Source organism: Neoarius graeffei, chromosome 22 (assembly GCF_027579695.1).
Source record: "Neoarius graeffei isolate fNeoGra1 chromosome 22, fNeoGra1.pri, whole genome shotgun sequence".
In the NCBI taxonomy this organism is placed as follows: domain Eukaryota; kingdom Metazoa; phylum Chordata; class Actinopteri; order Siluriformes; family Ariidae; genus Neoarius; species Neoarius graeffei.
In genome coordinates, this window is record NC_083590.1 from 60,367,711 (window position 1) to 60,386,159 (window position 18,449).

The 18,449-nt window shown below is 43.4% G+C and overlaps 1 protein-coding gene across 1 annotated transcript in view; it reads left to right on the top strand.

Annotated features, from left to right (window-relative positions):
• The window catches only part of LOC132871005 (zinc finger protein 883-like), a 75,041-nt gene that overhangs the window by 9,814 nt on the left and 46,778 nt on the right, over positions 1–18,449 (top strand). Inside the window, exons 2-3 of the mRNA XM_060905150.1 lie at positions 10,918–11,089; positions 15,025–15,296. Of these exons, the coding sequence (XP_060761133.1) occupies positions 10,930–11,089; positions 15,025–15,296 (432 nt within the window). The 5' untranslated portion in view covers positions 10,918–10,929. The remainder of the gene's footprint in view (positions 1–10,917; positions 11,090–15,024; positions 15,297–18,449) is intronic.

Consider the following 18,449-nt stretch of genomic DNA (forward strand, 5'->3'; position numbering starts at 1 on the left):
AAATAAAAACTAGCGCTCTGGCGCTCTAGCTGCATAGCAGTTAGTTTACCTCAGGTTGGCTTGGCTACGCTGCTCCAGGCGGAACGTTGTCCAATCAGAGCCCACGGCGACCCGTGGAAACCAATCAAGTAACTGCTAGCTCGGCCAGTGGAACTGCGCTTCGCCCCAAATGCAAAGACTGGGCAAGCAACGGATAATGTAGTCGAATACATATAGCTCCTAGGGGCGCTACGTGTCACGCCCAGCTTGGTCATGCTGAGAGTGCTTACTCCACCTTTTTGATATATTAATCTTGAACTTGTTCTCTCTCCCCCTCCTGACCTTTAGGAGGAGCTGTTTGGTATCTTGTCACTTTGGCCAAACAGGCGGAACAGTTCAAATACAGCCTATGGCTGTCAGGTTGGAGGGCGTGCTTTGCTGGCATTTTGGTTTGGTTGTTTGGCTGTGTGCTGTTCAGGCCTTCACTGGGAGAAGGCCTGCCCAGCGCATGTTTTCCTTTGTTCTTTCTCATTTTTCTTCTTTTTATTATTATTATTTAATTAAAATACTGCTAAAATTGGAACAACTGTGTGGACTCCCTTTTATGTTATGGTCACTTGAGCCTAGTGGTCGTAACATATGGGGGCTCGTTCCAAATGTTTAATAGTGGAGTTTGGATTAATCACTTGGTTTGTTTAAACGAAGTGAGATAAGCTATTATGCCATGTGGTTTGTTGGGTGGTTCGCATTGGTTGTAAAGCGATTGGTTACGTTGTGATTGATTACATTGTGATTGTTAACTCTTTTGAAGTTTTTTGCGGAAGTTGTTTGACCAACCATTTGTTTTGTTTGATTAAGAGTAGAGTCGGTAAGTGTGTTTGGGCGTGCGTTACGGGAGGGCATAGAGTGGAGTTGGCATTTTCCCCAGTTAGAACGCGTTTGCGTGGGGTTTAGGCTACTGTGTCACTGAAGTCTGGGCGAGGGCACCGCCTTGGAAAACCGGCTGAATTGACTTTGGTCGGGACAGTACGGATCCAATGGTAATGGTGAGTAAATGATCCTTGTTCTTAGACTTAGTGTGAAGACAGGTCAGTTTAGTAGGGGGATAAATGTTTAGGGGGAAACTCCGGTGTTGTCCTGTTTACGTGAGTTGCATTACACTTTGTCCAATTATTTTGGATTTGTGGAGTAGTTTGTTACTTTTGGATACGTGGATACTTTTGGATTACTTGGGTTAGCCAGTTGCATGGTTAGATTAGTGGCACACCCCAGTGTCTATTTGTAATTGTTTGGATTTGCCAGTGGCCAGTGGCGATTTGTTAATTGGTGATTTGTTTATTGTTGACGGTAAAAATGAGTACCTTGGAAGCATTTTTTGAAGCTCCCTCTGAGGCCTTGTTGGTTACCCTCACTAAGGATCAGTTGTTTAGTGTGGTTGATTATTATAAACTTGATGTAGTATTGCCAAAGGCAGCATTGAAGGATGAACTGTTGAATCTTGTTCGAATGAGATTGGTTGAGAAGAATGTTTGGTAAACCAGCTTCATATATGCCGATGGTAACATCGTTGTCATATGAACAGCAAATTGAGCTTTTGAAATTTCAACATGAGCTAAAACTGCAGCAGATGAAATTGGATGACGAGTTAGTGCAAAGGAGGCTCGATAAAGAAATGGCTTGTAGGAGATTGGAGGTTCAGGAAAAAGAAAAACAACGTTTATTGGAACTTGAGCGGCTTAAACAATTAGAACAGGACCGTGAATTTGAGCACACTCGATTGCAGTTAACTGCTGAGGGCAGACTCGGCAGCCCGTCTACTTCGCAACCTGGTTTGGCCAGCATGATCAAGTTCCTGCTTAAATTTAATGAGCGTGATCCTGACGTGTTTTTCTCCTTGTTTGAGAACATTGCTGCTGAACAGCATTGGAGCGATGAGGAGAAAACATTATTGTTGCAGACCTCGTTAATTGGTCGTGGCCAACAGGCATTTGTGGCTCTACCCACCGCTGATAGAAAAGTTTATCAGCGCGTTAAAGCGGCGGTGTTGAAATGTTATGAGTTAATTCCAGAGGCCTATAGACAGCGTTTTCGTTCTTGGAAAAAGTTGGACAAACAAACATATGCTGAATGGGCAAGGGATTTAACTACTTTTTTTCAGCGCTGGCTTACAGCAGAAAATGTGGAGAGTTTTGATACGTTGTGCAATCTTATGATATTGGAACAATTTAAAAACGGTTTGCCTGATCGTATAGCCACTTATATTAACGAACATAAGGTGAAAATGCCAGCAGAGGCTGCGGTTCTTGCTGATAATTTTTCTCTCATGCACAAGATTCCATCTCGTCTGTTTAGTTTGCGTTCGTACACTCGTTGCCCTAGCGGGGTTAGAGTGGACACTTCTGTTAATTCCAACACTAATGTAATGATGCAGGGTAAGCCGCCCGGATTTAATCCTAAAAAGGATTGCAATTATTGCTTTGGTCAAAACCACTGGAAATTAAATTGTCCAGTATTATTGGGGCGTGATAAGGTGAAAAGCGAGGGAGGCAAAGTTGGCCTCTGTACCTCGTCTATTAAGCCTGCGTGTTCAAAGAGCAACTTTAAAAAGACTGCAGTGAATTTGTTGGATCGTACCCAGTGTACAGCGTCAACTGATAATGTAACTCTAAAAGGTGATACGTCTGAATTGGTGATTTCTAGTTTAGTGGATTATGCGCCGTTTGTTACGGATGGGTTTGTGTCTTTGCTTGGAGACTCCCGTCGCGTTCCAGTGAAAATTTTGCGTGATACAGGCGCATCAGAAAGTTTCATTTCCCAATCTGTTTTGTCCTTCTCTTCTCAATCTGACACGGGAAATTTTGTATTGATTCGGGGAATTGGTCTACAGTCATTCCCAGTGCCTTTGCACAAAATTTAATTGTCCTCTGATTTTGTGAATGGTGAGGTAGCCATAGCTGTTCGTCCCTCGTTGCCCATTGAAGGAATTGATGTGATTATTGGGAATAATTTGGCCCGTGATTGTGTTTTTCCTGATCAGGTCTCTCCATCACCAGTGGTTGGGAATAAAGCTTCTCCACTAGATGAGTCTGATGTTTGTCAAAAACATTTTCCAGATGTTTTCACTGCTTGTGCTGCGACGCGCGCTATGGCCCGTGCGCAAGATTCTAAGCTGTTTGATGCATCTAAGAACATGTCTACTCAAATATTTGTTCCCAAATTACCAGCACCTTTGTCTCGTTCTGACATTGTGGAAGCTCAAAAGAATGATGAGAGCTTACAAAAGTATTTTGATTTGTGTGAACAAAATAATGATTTGGACCACAGTTACTTTATCAATGATGGTTTATTGCTAAGAAGGTGGTCACCTACTGCAGATGCTGTTGTGAGAGAGCAGGTTTTGCAGGTGGTGATGCCTGAAAAGTTTCGTGAGGTTGCGTTAAAAACAGCTCACGGCGAAACAGTGGGTCATTTTGGGGTGAGAAAAACCTACAATCAGTTGTTACAATATTTTTATTGGCCACGGATAAAGAAAGATGTTGCACGGTTTGTTCGAGCTTGTCATGTTTGTCAGGTTGCTGGCAAACCAAGTGTCATTAAACCTGCACCTCTGAAATCTATTCCATCCGTTGGTAATCCGTTTGAATATTTGATTATTGACTGTGTAGGACCTTTGCCCAAGTCTAAGACTGGATGTATTTATCTGTTTACTATTATGTGTCAGGCTACTCGCTACCCTACTGTATATGCTTTGAGGACAATTACTACAAGGTCTGTTATAAATTGCCTGTCTCAGTTTATTTCAACATTTGGCCTCCCTAAGATCATTCAGAGTGATCGAGGTTCAAATTTTACATCAAAGACATTTGCTGCTGCTTTAAAAGAGCTCCAGATACAACATAACTTTAGTAGTGCTTATCACGCACAGAGTCAAGGGGCCTTGGAACGTTTCCATGCCACCTTTAAGTCTCTGTTGCGTGCGTATTGTATAGAGATGGGCCGGGAGTGGGAAGATGGTCTGCCATGGTTACTTTTGGCAGCTAGAGCGGTTGTGCAGGAAAGCACTGGGTTTAGTCCAAATGAACTAGTGTTTGGTCATAAAGTTCGCACTCCTTTGTCAGTCTTGTCCAGTGAATTAGATTCATCTGAACCACCACAAACTTTGTCTGATTATGTGTATAGTTTCCGACGCAGGCTACTTCTGGCTTGTAAGATGGCAAACGAGAATTTAACTAAAGCTCAGTTAAAAATGAAGAAAAATTATGACCGTAAGACTGAAGCTCGTACTTTCAACACGGGAAATCAGGTTTTGGCATTGTTGCCTGTTCCTGGTTCTCCTTTTGCTGCAAAGTTTTCGGGGCCTTATAGTGTTGTTCGTCAGGTGTCTGACACGAATTACGTGGTTGCTACGCCAGATCGTAGGCGTGCAACACAATTATGCCACGTGAATTTACTTAAGCCATACTATACATCAGTACATTCGGATGCTAAACCTGAGGTGTCTCTTGGTTTGTTGGCATCTACATTGCCTAATTCTCCTGTGGTGGGGGAAGAGATGAGGGGCCCTGATGATGCCATGTTACATGCTCATTTGAATAATTCCGAGATGTTGGCCCAGTTAGATGGACTTCTGAGTCAGATGGACTTGCAGCAGAGAGAACAGTTAAAAAGTTTAATTTTGGAGTTTTTATGTTTGTTTTCAGACATTCCAACCTGTACGTCATGGATTGAGCATGACATAGAAGTTGGTGATGCAGAGCCTGTCCGTCAGAGGTTTTACCGTGTTAGTTCTGAAAAGCGCAGGAGCTTGGATGATAGTGTCCAGTATCTTATTGATAATGGTCTTGCTGTACCATCATGTTCAAGTTGGTCCTCACCGTGTTTGTTAGTCAAAAAACCTGACCACACATACAGGTTTTGTACAGATTACCGCAAGGTGAACATGGTCACAAAACCAGACTCGTATCCATTGCCTCGCATAGAGGATTGTATTGATCAGGTTGGTGCAGCTCGGTTTGTTAGCAAATTTGATTTGCTTAAAGGTTACTATCAGGTACCTCTGACTTCTAGGGCACAGGAGATTTCTGCCTTTGTTACACCCAACGGATTATTTTCCTACACGCGTATGCCATTTGGTTTGCGCAACGCCCCCTCCACTTTCCAACGGCTCATGAATCGAGTCGTTGCGGGACTGGAGGGGTGCGCTGTGTATCTTGATGATGTGGTTTGTTATTCGGACACGTGGGAAGATCATCTTGCACGTGTTCGTTTATTGTTTGAAAGGTTTGCTGCTGCCAATCTTACTGTAAACTTAGCAAAGTGTGAGTTTGCTCAGGCTACAGTAGTCTATCTTGGCAGAGTAGTTGGTCAGGGTGAAGTGCGGCCTATAAGAGCTAAAGTCCTGGCCATTGATAATTTTCCACGTCCTGTGACTAAAAAGGAATTAATGCATTTTTTGGGTATGATTGGGTACTATAGAAACTTTTGCCGCAATTTTTCATCTGTTGTCGCCCCTCTGACGAATTTGTTAAAGAGTTCAGCTAAATTTCTTTGGACTCCTGAGTGTGAGAAAGCATTTGAAAATGCTAAGGCTCTTTTGACCACTGCACCTGTCCTGTCTGCTCCTAAGCTGGAGGAACCGTTCCAGCTGCAGGTAGACGCTAGTCAGGTAGGTGCAGGAGCTGTTCTCCTCCAAAAGGATGAGGATGGTATAGACCGACCAGTTTGTTTTTTCTCCCGGAAATTTAATTGTCACCAATTTAACTATTCTATTATTGAGAAGGAGGCCCTGGCCCTTATTTGGGCACTCCAACATTTTGATGTTTACGTTGGTGGTGGGGTGCACCCTGTGGTGGTCTTTTCCGACCACAACCCTTTGACTTTTCTTTCGTCTCTGCAGAACACTAACCAGCGTTTAATGCGTTGGGCTCTTTTTCTGCAGCCCTACAATTTATCTATTAGGCACATTAAGGGTTCTGAAAATGTTATGGCCGATGCATTGTCTCGGGCTCCTGATGACTATTAGTGGGATGTTTTGTCTCTTCTCTGGCCTCTGATTCTGTGTCGTAACTTGTGTTTCCTCTCTTGCTATCCAGGCACCGGGATTTGCTGGATGGAACGCAGTTTGGGGCAGGGAATTTGGGTGGAGGGAGGTGATTTGTTGTGGTGTAGGTGGGGTATCTATAAAAAAAAAAAAAAAAGGTATTGGGTGTACTGGGTTTTTTGGGGATTTTGGTTATGGATAATAGATTTGTTAGAGTGAACAGAGTCCCAGAGATGGGTCTCTGTCTTTTGGGGGGGAGTGATGTCACGCCCAGCTTGGTCATGCTGAGAGTGCTTACTCCACCTTTTTGATATATTAATCTTGAACTTGTTCTCTCTCCCCCTCCTGACCTTTAGGAGGAGCTGTTTGGTATCTTGTCACTTTGGCCAAACAGGCGGAACAGTTCAAATACAGCCTATGGCTGTCAGGTTGGAGGGCGTGCTTTGCTGGCATTTTGGTTTGGCTGTGTGCTGTTCAGGCCTTCACTGTGAGAAGGCCTGCCCAGCACATGTTTTCCTTTGTTCTTTCTCATTTTTCTTCTTTTTATTATTATTATTATTTAATTAAAATACTGCTAAAATTGGAACAACTGTGTGGACTCCCTTTTATGTTATGGTCACTTGAGCCTAGTGGTCGTAACACTACGGAATTCCTGAAGGTGCGGCAGCAAAAATCAAGGTGCGGCGGCCCGTCGCAGCCAATTGTACATAGCGGAAACACAGTAACCGATCAAGCAACTAATCAATGTGAGGCATTGGGAATGTATCGAATTTAGACACCACGTTGACTTTTCTATGGACCCTTTTCACGTGACGTCACGACAAACGCGGCGGCCATTTTGGACGTGTACTACCAGTAGTTTACCACAGCCAACATTGAGGAACGACAGCAAAGAAAGTTTTTACTTTCAACAAGACTTCCATCATGCCACTATATTGTTGTGTACCTGGATGTAGTAACCATCAACAAACAAGGCAAGGGTTATCATTTTATCAGATCCCGGTAGTTACTGACTGACAGAGAAGATGGATAGCGGCATACCAACGCTTATGTAGTGACCACTTTGTTGGAGGTAAGACGAATAAAATTAGCCAGAAAAGGCATTACATTGCTGTTAACATTCCATTCTAGTTTACTGTAATTATGATCTGGCAGCTATTTACACCGGATCCAGTGTAAATAGCTGCCGGAGCCAACGTCCGAGCTAGCGAGCTAGCGCTGGCTCCGGCCGGGCGCGAGCTAGCGCTGGCTCCGGAACCTCGGACGTTGGCTCCGGCAGCTATTTGCACTGGATCCGGTGTAAATAGCTGCCAGATCATAATTACAGTAAACTAGAACGTCCGAGCTAGCTCGCTAGCACTGGCTCCGAGCCGCCCGCGAGCCAGCGCTGGCTCGCGGGCGGCTCGGAGCCAGCGCTGGCTCCGGCAGCTATTTACACTGGATCCGTTGTAAATAGCTGCCAGATCATAATTACAGTAAACTAGTAAATACAGTTTTCTGCATCTCGCTCCTTTTTCTTTTATGTTTGTCGCCTTCCTCGCATTCAAACCGATTCCAGCCGAAGTCCACTACATGTCCAAAATGGCGGTCGCTGTTACAAAGGTCACGTGACTGAAAAGGGTCTATAGTCTATAAAGAACCGGACCGATCTATCAGTCTTGGGTACCAGGACCGCTGGGCTGCTCCAGTCACTGTGTGAGTCCTCAATCACAGACACAGAAGGAGAATATGGGAGGAACTACTGGTGCGGCGGACCGGCTGTGGGGAGCTGGCCTCCATCTCTGTGGTGGGGAAATGGGGTGGGGACGAGAAGAGAAGGGGGAAGAGAGAGAGAAGAGGCGACCTGTCCGCCTCAGGGTTCTCCACGGATTGAAAATATAGGGGGTGGGGGTCAATCGGATGACCTTGAAACAAATTTGCATAAATTTACATATGTCATTTGCATAAAATACTCTCAAATAGTAATCATTTAGAATGGATGAATCAATTGGACTGGTACAAAACACATCATACATTACACACTTACACATCATATTCAGACACATTGTTTGAAATGGAACTGGAAAAAATGTTTTTATTTAGCAAACTACAAAAAAAGAACAGAAAAGTACAGAAGTTTTTGTATTAACTAATATTCACACTGCTCCACAAAAGCTGACATTGTTTGAAATGGAAATGTAATTGCAGGCACCACTGGAAAAAATCATTTTTTTTTTTTAGAGAGTAAAGTACATTGAAAAGATGTTGTTTTAACTATATTTACACTGCTCCATGGCTATATTTGCCGCACCAACTTTGAACTTTTTGTTTTTATCCTTTATTTCTCTGCCGACAATAACAATCAGTTATCTCGAACTTGGTGTCGATTCACACGTTATTATAAAGGCGTGTGTGGCAGTGGGGGCATGGTCAAGCATTGGTCTGTGACAGGAGGGTGGAGTCAGGGAAGGTAAGTGGCAGAATCACTACACCTGTCGTTAATTAATGTTTGTGTGTCTTCCCAGTGACCGCGCCCTATTTAAGGAGAGAGAGCGAGAGCAGAGGGAGCTCTCTCCCGAACCAGACGGCTGATGTGTGTGCGTGTCTGAGCGTGTGTGAGAGTATATATGAATGCTGAAAAGCTGAATAAAAGAGAGTTTTGTGAACTCAGTTCTGGCCTGCTATCCTTCTGTGCTCTCCCGGGTTTCAGCACCACTGTGACAGTTCATGTAGGTGGGTGGAGCACAGAAGGATGGCAGGCCAGAACTGAGTTCACAAAACTCTCTTTTATTCAGCTTTTCAGCGTTCATATATACTCAGACACACACACACACATCAGCCGTCTGGTTCGGGAGAGAGCTCCCTCTGCTCTCGGTCTCTCTCCTTAAATAGGGCGCGGTCACTGGGAAGACACACAAACACATGAATTAACGACAGGTGTAGTGATTCTGCCACTTACCTTCCCTGACTCCGCCCTCCTGTCACAGACCGATGCTTGACCACGCCCCCGCTGCCGCAGCATGTTCTCTCCCAGCGCAAGAACAATGTGTCAAAAACGCTGAATTGTGAAATGCTTTTCTTAGACTATAATCGTCAGACTGACGAAACTAATTGCTGGTAAATGAGTTTCACACTTGGGTGTTCCCGCGTTGTCGGTACTCCCAACAGAGAAAGGCTATCTGTCACAAAGAAAACAAAGGGACGTCTCTTCCTTTTGTAAAGGGGCGGCAGAAATTAAACGGGGGCGGGGATCACAAAGTGGGGCAGCCCGCCCCTCTAAAACCCCTCGTGGAGAACCCTGCGCCTGCTTTTGGAACCGCCATCAGATGGCCCTCCACCAACTTGATGATGGCTTGCTCCAGTGACACTGAGTGATGATGCTGGACCCACTCTGCCGTTCCTTACGGAAGTTGAGCGATAAACTGTTCTGGTGTCACCAGATCGACGATCCTGTTGGTGTCATGCTCGTCCACCCTCAGCTGCTGTTGGCCAAATGCAAACGGCCGGCTGACCTCCAACATCAGTGTCCAGAAGCACTGGTGATGTTCTGGAGAGTGGCCGACACATTGCAGGATGGCTCTCTTCAGGTCGGTGTATATGAGCTGGCTGTCGGTGGCAAGCTGCTGCGTGATGGGCTGTGCCTCGCCAGGCAGGAGTGGAAGTAGGCATGCTGCGTGCTGCTCGACCGGCCACCTCCATGCTTCGGTCGCTGGCTTGAAGAGAGTGATTAAAGCCTTCCAGATCATTGTACGGGCCCATCTTTGTGAGGGTGATGTGGGGAGGGTCTGCTGCGGTCGAGGTCCCCGCCGACACAAGCAGATACCAGAACACCTGGCGATCTTCCTGCTTGGCCAGTATCAAGGCTTCAAAGCATTGATCTTGTTCCTTCAGGAGGGCAGTCAGCGCTTGATTCTGGTTCTGCTGGGCAGTACCGAGGGCATGGATGAGATCCTTAAATGGGGAAGACTTCATGTGGTGATTTCCCTTCTGTACTCCGGGGTTTCGGCACCACTAATACATCCCTCATGTGGGTGGAGTACAGAAGCATGGCAGGCGATATGACGTTCTCACACACCTTTTTTATTTTTGTGTTTTTCAGATTTAACGTCTTTTTAGGTACACAGACATGTGCGTACACACAGTTGCATTTTGGTCTGGGGAGATCTCTTCTCTGCTCTCTCCCTCTTTTTCTGTTCTCCACCGTCACTGCAACAAACACACACGCGCGCACCATTAATTGACATGTGCATTAAACTTTGCTACTCACCTTCCCTGGCCCTGCCCTGCATTCACAAACTGACACTAAGCCACGCCCCCACTGCCACAAATACGTTTGAAGTTCTTCATACTAACTGTCCAGGTTTTTGTGTCATGCCGAGATAATCATTATAATCACGACTCCTCCTCCTCTGCCAGTTAGACGAGGCTGGTGTTTATAACTGTAACCAGGAGGACTAGTTTCATTTAATGCTACAAACTCCTTTGATTTTATCTGTTTCTGTTAAACACAGTACATTAAACTGCTGATCAGTAAGAAGTTCATTAAAAGTTCATGCTTCAGACATAAGAGAGAAAATATTTAAGAGTCTTACCTTTTAGGTCAAAGGTGCTGGCAGCAGCTGTACAGTCAGTGTGATGTAATTTTATATTAGATTATTAGAACAAACTGAATATTTCTACTTTTTTGTATAGCTTGGGGAACAGGCACAGTCTCAATGTAATGGAACCTGTGTGATGACTCTGTGCCTGTTGCAGACAGTTTAGCCTGTTCGTCTGCTCCCTGGCCTTGGCTCTGGATTGTCATGAATTAACTAGGCCTGTTCTGAGACTATGAGCTATGCTGCGAGAAATGAGAGCAGCACCTTCCCGAGTAGGATGGATACAGTCCTGCCCTAACAGATTTGTTGTTTGATCTTTAGTTGCGTGAGGACATGAAAACCGAGACATCCACGGATGGAGAGACCTCAGAAGCCTGTGTGAAGAAAGAGGAGACGCTGGAGCTGAAAATCTACAACTATGGAGACGATCTCAACAACCCACCTGAAGGTCTCTCCGTTAAAGTGGAAGATCCTGACGATAAAGACCATCTCTGTAAGACATCAGGCCACTCTGGTGTTAAGTAACACTCACTGTTTATTCTGCCCTGCACACTATCTGGTGCACTAAAAGTATAATACAGTACATTTGGGATGTCGCCTCAGTCTGTCTTATGATTTTAATCAACAAACTTGTTACATTGAAATTTAGATATTTTTATTGATTAAAGTATGAACTTTGTTTATAGAGTGTGTAACATGGTAGCAAGGAGTGAGAGAAACCATTTCTTGATTTATTTGAAATACTTTAGTCGTTATAAACCGATGTTAACCTGAACAAAATAAGTATGGAATATCACATAATGGGTGTGTATAAAAATGTATGCCGTGTGATTTATTTTCATATAACAGCATGGCCCAAAGTGTATGATTCCCCTCAAACCATAGTGATTTGCTTGTTATTGCAATTTTTAATTTATTAATGAATGACACATTGAATGTTTTGTTTCTGCTTACATTTAATGTTGAACAATGTCTGTCATTCTCTCCAGCCACTCCTGTGTTTTATTCTGAGACTAAAAGAATGTGGGATGTCGTGTGACTGTTGCCCCTTTTCCACCAAAGCAGTTCCAGGGCTGGTTCAGGGCCAGTGCTTAGTTTGGAACCGGGTTTTCTGTTTCCACTGACAAAGAACTGGCTCTGGGGCCAGAAAAACCGGTTCCAGGCTCGCACCAACTCTCTGCTGGGCCAGAGGAAAGAACTGCTTACATCAGCAGGGGGGCGGAGTTGTTAAGACCAACAACAATAACAAGACCACGAAAGATCACCATTTTTAAGCGACGAGAAGCAGCAGCTGTACAAACGCGAAGTCATCCATTATTATTATTATTATTGTTGTTGCTGCTGCTGCTGCTTCTTCTGTGTTGTTTTTGCTTTGATATTCGCGCCAAGGTTTATGTAAACATAGCGACGCAATGACGTATACAGCGATGTAATGACGTAGCTCCGCTTAGCACCGCGAGCTTTGGAAAAGCAAACTGGTTCTCAGCTGGCTCGCAAGTTGAACGAGTTGTGAACCAGCACCAGCACTGGCCCCGAACCAGCCCTGGAACTGATTTGGTGGAAAAGGGGTATGAGAGACCAGAAAGCACAAAGTCCTCTGTCCTGAAGAGACTTCCATCTTGGGGAAACTTGCTGACTGATACCTGGGTCTCCTTCCATAAATGTTAAATAAATGTGTCCCAATGTCTTCACCACATTAGAATATTATAGTTTGGGTTTTTTTTTCCCCCCTCTTTCTTCCACCCATTTTCTGTCCAGTGTGGTCACCTGCTAGTATCCACCCACTAGCCAGGTCTCTCTAACCGTGTGAGTGAAGGCTAACACATGCTTCCTCCAAGACATGTAAAGCCATCAAACTCCTCTTTGTCAATTGCAGCTCATGCTGTGTCGCATGATAGCAAAACACACCTGGAGGAAAGTGCTATGTGCTCTCTGCCCCATATGCATAAGCTCGCAGAAGATCCCAACCAGCTGTGATTTAACAGGGGACAGAGAGAATGCCCCTCATTATGCCCCTGGAATGGGATGTTCAATAAGAGACAGTGGGTGTGAAAGACAGGAGTCCAAATATACGGATTTTGGGGCATTACAGTGGCACAGCTCCAGGGTCCTGGATTCACTTCTAAGCTTGGATTGCTGTCTGTGTGAAGTTTTGCAAGCCCCACCCGTCACTGTAGGTTTCCTCTGGGTCCACTGGTTTCTTCTTCAGCAAATGGTTATGCTTGGTTAGCTATTTGGTGTGTGTGTGTGTGTGTGTGTGTGTGTGTTTTAAATTAAATATGAATCCTAGATGTATGGCATTGGGGGGAAAAATGTCTAGATTTAGAAATGCCATAATTGTCAGCAAGCTCAAATAGAGATGTGCGTTGGACTATTTATTTATTTACTTACTTTCTTACTGACTGTGTGGACAGTTAATTTTGTTTGTACCTGCATGTGATTTCATAACAAATTTGGGAAATTCTGTTTCCCAGAAGACAATCAAACAAGTAGCTGAATTTAAAACAACCCTGACCAGACAAGTCCTAAGAATACTGTAAATACATCATGCAGTGCCACAGTCACGTTAATGAACATTCGTTTTATTTTGCCCTTCAAGCTTCATATCTGACCACTTGTTTACTCCCACAAGGAAGTAAAAAAATTCATACTCGTGTCCAGTACTGGCACAAAATATGGAAATGCCTAAGAAAAGATTAAGTATGCAAAATCAATCAGTGCAGATGACATCAGAATTTGCACTGAAGGCAACTGAAATACATTATGAAGATACAGAGGCACCTTTTAACCACAATTTTATACTTTAACCATGAAAACACTAGTAGTTTTGGCCATCGTTGTGTGATCAACATCATAAAAATACTGGAAATAGTATCTCTTTTTGTCGAGTTTAGCCCCAAAACCCACCTTAATCACTCCTTGTTGGGCAATCGTACCATGATATGCTAATTATTCCACAGGTGAAAACCATTAACTAAATCATGTGGTCTCTGCAAATAATTCATTAGAAAAAGTATTTATCCTCTGACTACAGCCAGGCAACAGGCAGAAATGGCATCAGAGAGAGAAACTACAAAAGAGCAGCGTATTAGGATGAAAGTTTGCGGGAGGAGGGCCATTCATAACGAGCCATAGCAAAGAAACTGCAGGTGACCCACAGTGCTGTCTGGAAATGCCTCACGCATCACCAGAAGACTGGGAACTTCAAGAACATTTCAGGCAGAGGAAGGAAGAAAAAGTTGACTAAAGCTGATGTCCAGTACCTCAAGACTACATCCCAACAAGAGAGGAAGAAATCCAGCAAGGAACTGGCACAGGACTGCCAAGATGCTACAGGCAAGGATGTCTCCCCGCACCTGGCTAGGAAGACGCTCTCGGCAGAAGGCCTCAAAGGTCATGTGTCGTTGCGTAAAACTTTTGTTGAGAGGTGGAAATAAGCAGAAGAGACTTAACTGGGCAAAAATTCACAGGAGTTGGACTTCTGAGCAGTGGAAAAGGGTCTTGTTCTCAGATGAGAAGGAATTTGAATTATTTGGCAACACTATGCAACAGTAAGTCCGGTGCAGAAAGGGAGAAAGATACAAGGCAAACTGTATTTCTCCCACAGTAAAACATGGCGGAGGGGTCCTGCAAGTATGGGGAACCATCACCTACAATGGAGTTGGTCATCTCTACAAAATAGATGGGACCCTCACTGCTGACAAGTACAGACAAATCCTTATCCATCATGCTGTGCCTTCTGGAAGAGCTCTCATTGGCAACAACTTTATCTTCCAGCAAGATAATGACCCAAAACACACAGCCAGGGTGGTTAAACAGTATCTACAAAACAAAGAACAAGATGGCAGCTTGACAATTCTTGATTGGCCAGCCCAAAGTCCTGACATGAATATAATTGAGCAAGTCTGGAACTACATGGAGCGAGAGAAGGTGAAAAGGGCTCCTTCAAACCTGCCACAGCTCTGGGAAGTGTTGCAAGACATATGGAGATCAATTCCACTTGATTTTATTCATAAACTTTGATAGCATGCCTGATCGTGTCAGTGCACTTCAGTGTCAAGGGGTTCCATACCAAATATTGATATTATTTTAGAATGATTTACTCTGGTTACTTGTAACATTTATTTGTTATGATAAATGTTTAGTTTATTAAGAGAACTTGAGAACAAAAGGTCAAATTGTGTGGTGTTTTGTCATTTTGGTAGGTGTTTCCATATTTTGTGCCAATACTGGTACCTTGTTGTGTCCTGTTTGATCTCAGTCCTGATGGACACACCTAGTCTCAACCAGATGCTCAGTGAACCTTACTGGCAAACTTTCTTAGGATAATCTTTATACAGTACTAATGTGCTGTATATGGTCTTAGACACACAGATTGCACACATGTTTGGGCCTCATTTCTTCCTGTTGTGTTTTCTCTACTCCCAGACTGTGAAATTTGCAAATCCTTCTTCCTCAACAAATGTGAGGTTCATGGACCACCCCTCTTCATCCCAGATACTCCTGTTCCCATGGGAGTCCCTGACCGAGCCAGACAAACTCTTCCTCCTGGGCTAGAAATCCAGAAGTCCAGTATTCCTGATGCAGGCCTGGGAGTGTTTAATAAGGGGGAGACTGTTCCAGTAGGTGCACACTTCGGACCCTGCCAGGGAGAGCTGGTGAACAGAGAGGAAGCCAGGAACAGTGGAGACTCCTCGGTTGTGAGTTTGTCATAAATTTTATTATAAAGATTGTATATTTTTATGTAACAAAATATTATGACTAGATGAAGGTAGCTCCAATTAATATCAATTTCTTCTTGCAGATGATATGTGGAGTAGTGGTATAAATCGCAAGTTTGATCACAATGCGATCCGACATTGGTTCTTTTAGCCAGTGTGGTGGAACTTGCCTGTTAATAAAAATACTAGTAACACCTCAGTGCTCAAGTAAATAAAGTAATGCTCAAGCAAATATTTCTTTGTGTAATATAATTATTCATGAAAGTCCCATAAAATCACAAGCCCAGGTAGTCACCAACATGGATCCTCCCATAACGACTTCTAAACATGGTCAGCTTCCTGTATTACACAAAATATTAGTAATCAACATTCCATTATCTGTTTTCCCAAATGCAGTTGAGAAAAACTTGGTACAGTTTTCCTTGACTTTGCTGCATGCACAACATGGTAGCTGCTTCTCTCTCACACACACACACACACACACACACACACACACACAAGGAACGTATTCATTTACACTTAGTTTGTTTCTTTTCTAAAATGTCGAGGATAAACAGAGAAGCATGACACTACAGGATTTGAACAGATACTGTTAACTATAATTAATGCTAAAGTGAATATAAAACTTGTTACCACACCAACGAGCCAATGGTTTTCGATGCCACAAAATTTGCCACTGTCCGAGTTGGTTTGATTCTGGGGTCTGCAGTTGGTGTGACATTGTTTCATTTCCGTGAATTCACAAATGCAGACAAAGTATAATTTGAACATCGGTTCAGTGAGGGTTGATTAGATACGTACAGTATATACCCGGTGTGCTGTGAGACAAAGTGAAGTGTGCTGTGGAATTTTGAGCAACCCCATGCATTTTTATGCAGGCTCATGAAATAATATTTTTTAAAATAGAACAATGACTGTACTTTTCATTAAAAACGTTTGTAGGTCGTCACTTGCTTTGAACTTTTAAATTTTTTTAATCTAAATGGCCTTTAATCCCATTTTGAAAATAAATTTGGGTCCAGGGAGGAGGATTATTATTGTAGCGACCAGAAAAGGCAGTCCCTTTAGTTGTTGCCAGTTCCACGGAGCCTTGCCAGAGTGCAAAGGCTCATAGGGCTGTTAATGTTTAAGCTTAGAGAGCATTAGGGGCTAAATAGCAATGAGCCACCTTGACCAAGACTCCTGCAGTAATTGACCACCTCTGTCCAGCATTTCTGATAGGTATGTATCTTGTAGTAAAATAAAACATCTAGAATCATGTTATGTACAGAGCATAGGATATCACACAAGTCAACCAGTCCCTATCCCAGTCCACCATCCCACCCTGCCCGAAGTCCTCTACCATCTTCCATTGCCAAAAAAAAAAGACCATTAGCAGCCTGAATGACCACTGTCCAGTGGCACTTACTCCCATCATCATGAAGCGCTTTGAGAAACTGGTTCAGACTTGCATCATCGCAAGTCCCCCACCCATGTTAGACACCAGTATGCTTATAGAGCTAACAGGTCTACAGAGGACGCCATAGCTACAATTCTCCACACTTCCCTCACTCACCTTGGGCAGCAGGAGAGCTATGCTAAGCTGCTCTTTGGGGAGTTTAGCTCAGCATTCTCCCTCACAGACTGGTGTCCAAACTGACAGACCTGGGACTGTCCTAATCCATCTGCCTCTGGATATAGAACTTCCTGTCTGATCGCTCACAGAGGGTGAGAGAAGGCCCCCACATCTCCTCAGCCTCAGCAATGGCTCCCCACTCTTCACCCATGGCTCCCCACTCTTCACCCTCTAGTCAAGTCAAGTTTATTTTTGTAGTGTTTTTAACAATAGACATTGTCGCAAAGCAGCTTTACTGAATTTCAATGACTTAAAACATGAGCTAATTTTATCCCTAATCTAGCGAACCTAGTGAGCGAAGCGAGCCCAGTGAACAGCTGGGGCAGCCCAGGGGCTGGTTTTTTCTTCTCAGTTTTTTTTTTTTTGGTATTAGAAGCCATATGAAGCAATGTAGATGACAAAAATCAATGCTTCAACCAAATATTTTAAGATATTGTTTAATCAGTGGCAATATTTTGGAATTCAACCACAGGCCACTATATATCACATCTAAATTATAGCACAAGAATGGGTTTGTTTTTTGCATGCTGTGACGGTCTAATTCTGCTTGTCTCTAATCATCTCTACTTCTAATTTCAGAGGATCAGGTGGTGGTGGTGGTGGTGGTAGTAGTAGTCACCAGTGGTAGTGGTGGTTGCTGTTGTAGTAGTTGATGTTGCAGTAGTAGTTGTTGTAAATCTAGTATGACTAATTACCTTGGGTATCAGTTTTTTCAGGTGAATGTACTCTGCCGAAGAATGACAAAATAGATGCATTTTCTTTTTTTCTTATCCATGTTTTCTTGTCTCTTTCGAATATTCGTACATAGACCGTAAGACGCCACCTAGCGAAAGACTTGGATCAGGTTTTACTCACTTGGGACGCTACAAACGGGGCGGCGTAAATACACGAACGGGTCCGAGGTATATTCAATATGGCGGCGGTCAAAACAAATTCATCTGATGCTGAAATCTGTTGAATATCCAGATAATTATGTTGGAAGTTGCATATTTGTGCAAGATTTTCGATATTGAGACCATGAAGTCAAGTAATACCAGTCCCCCCAGGATTCCGCAGGCCTTTTTTGTGATTGTTGTGGGCTAAAATGTCTGATGTTGCGGGGGGTTTTCCAAAAAATTGCGATGAAAGTTGTGGTGTTTTTTAGGTTTTTGTTGCGATTACATTGTGGGAGGAAGTGAAAGTTGCGAGAAATTGTTGCGATTTTCTCTTTTTGGGATTAAAATTGAGTATGTTAAATATTAAGTTATTACTGAAAAACTTGATTAAAAAAAACAAAGACACTGAGAAATGGTCCTATAAACAACTTTACCAATATAAAAGATTACCAGGACGACAAAAATGCAGAAAAATAGGCTTTACTTATCCAAATGCACCTGTTGGTTCAAAAGTTAAAGTGCATAGAACCTCACAGCACAACATGAAGTTACCTTAAAATATAATATAAATGCCCCAGCTTTCATGTAAGAAAAACTATTAATACTAGTACTGTGTGCAAGCAGTCTCTCCTGAAGACTAAA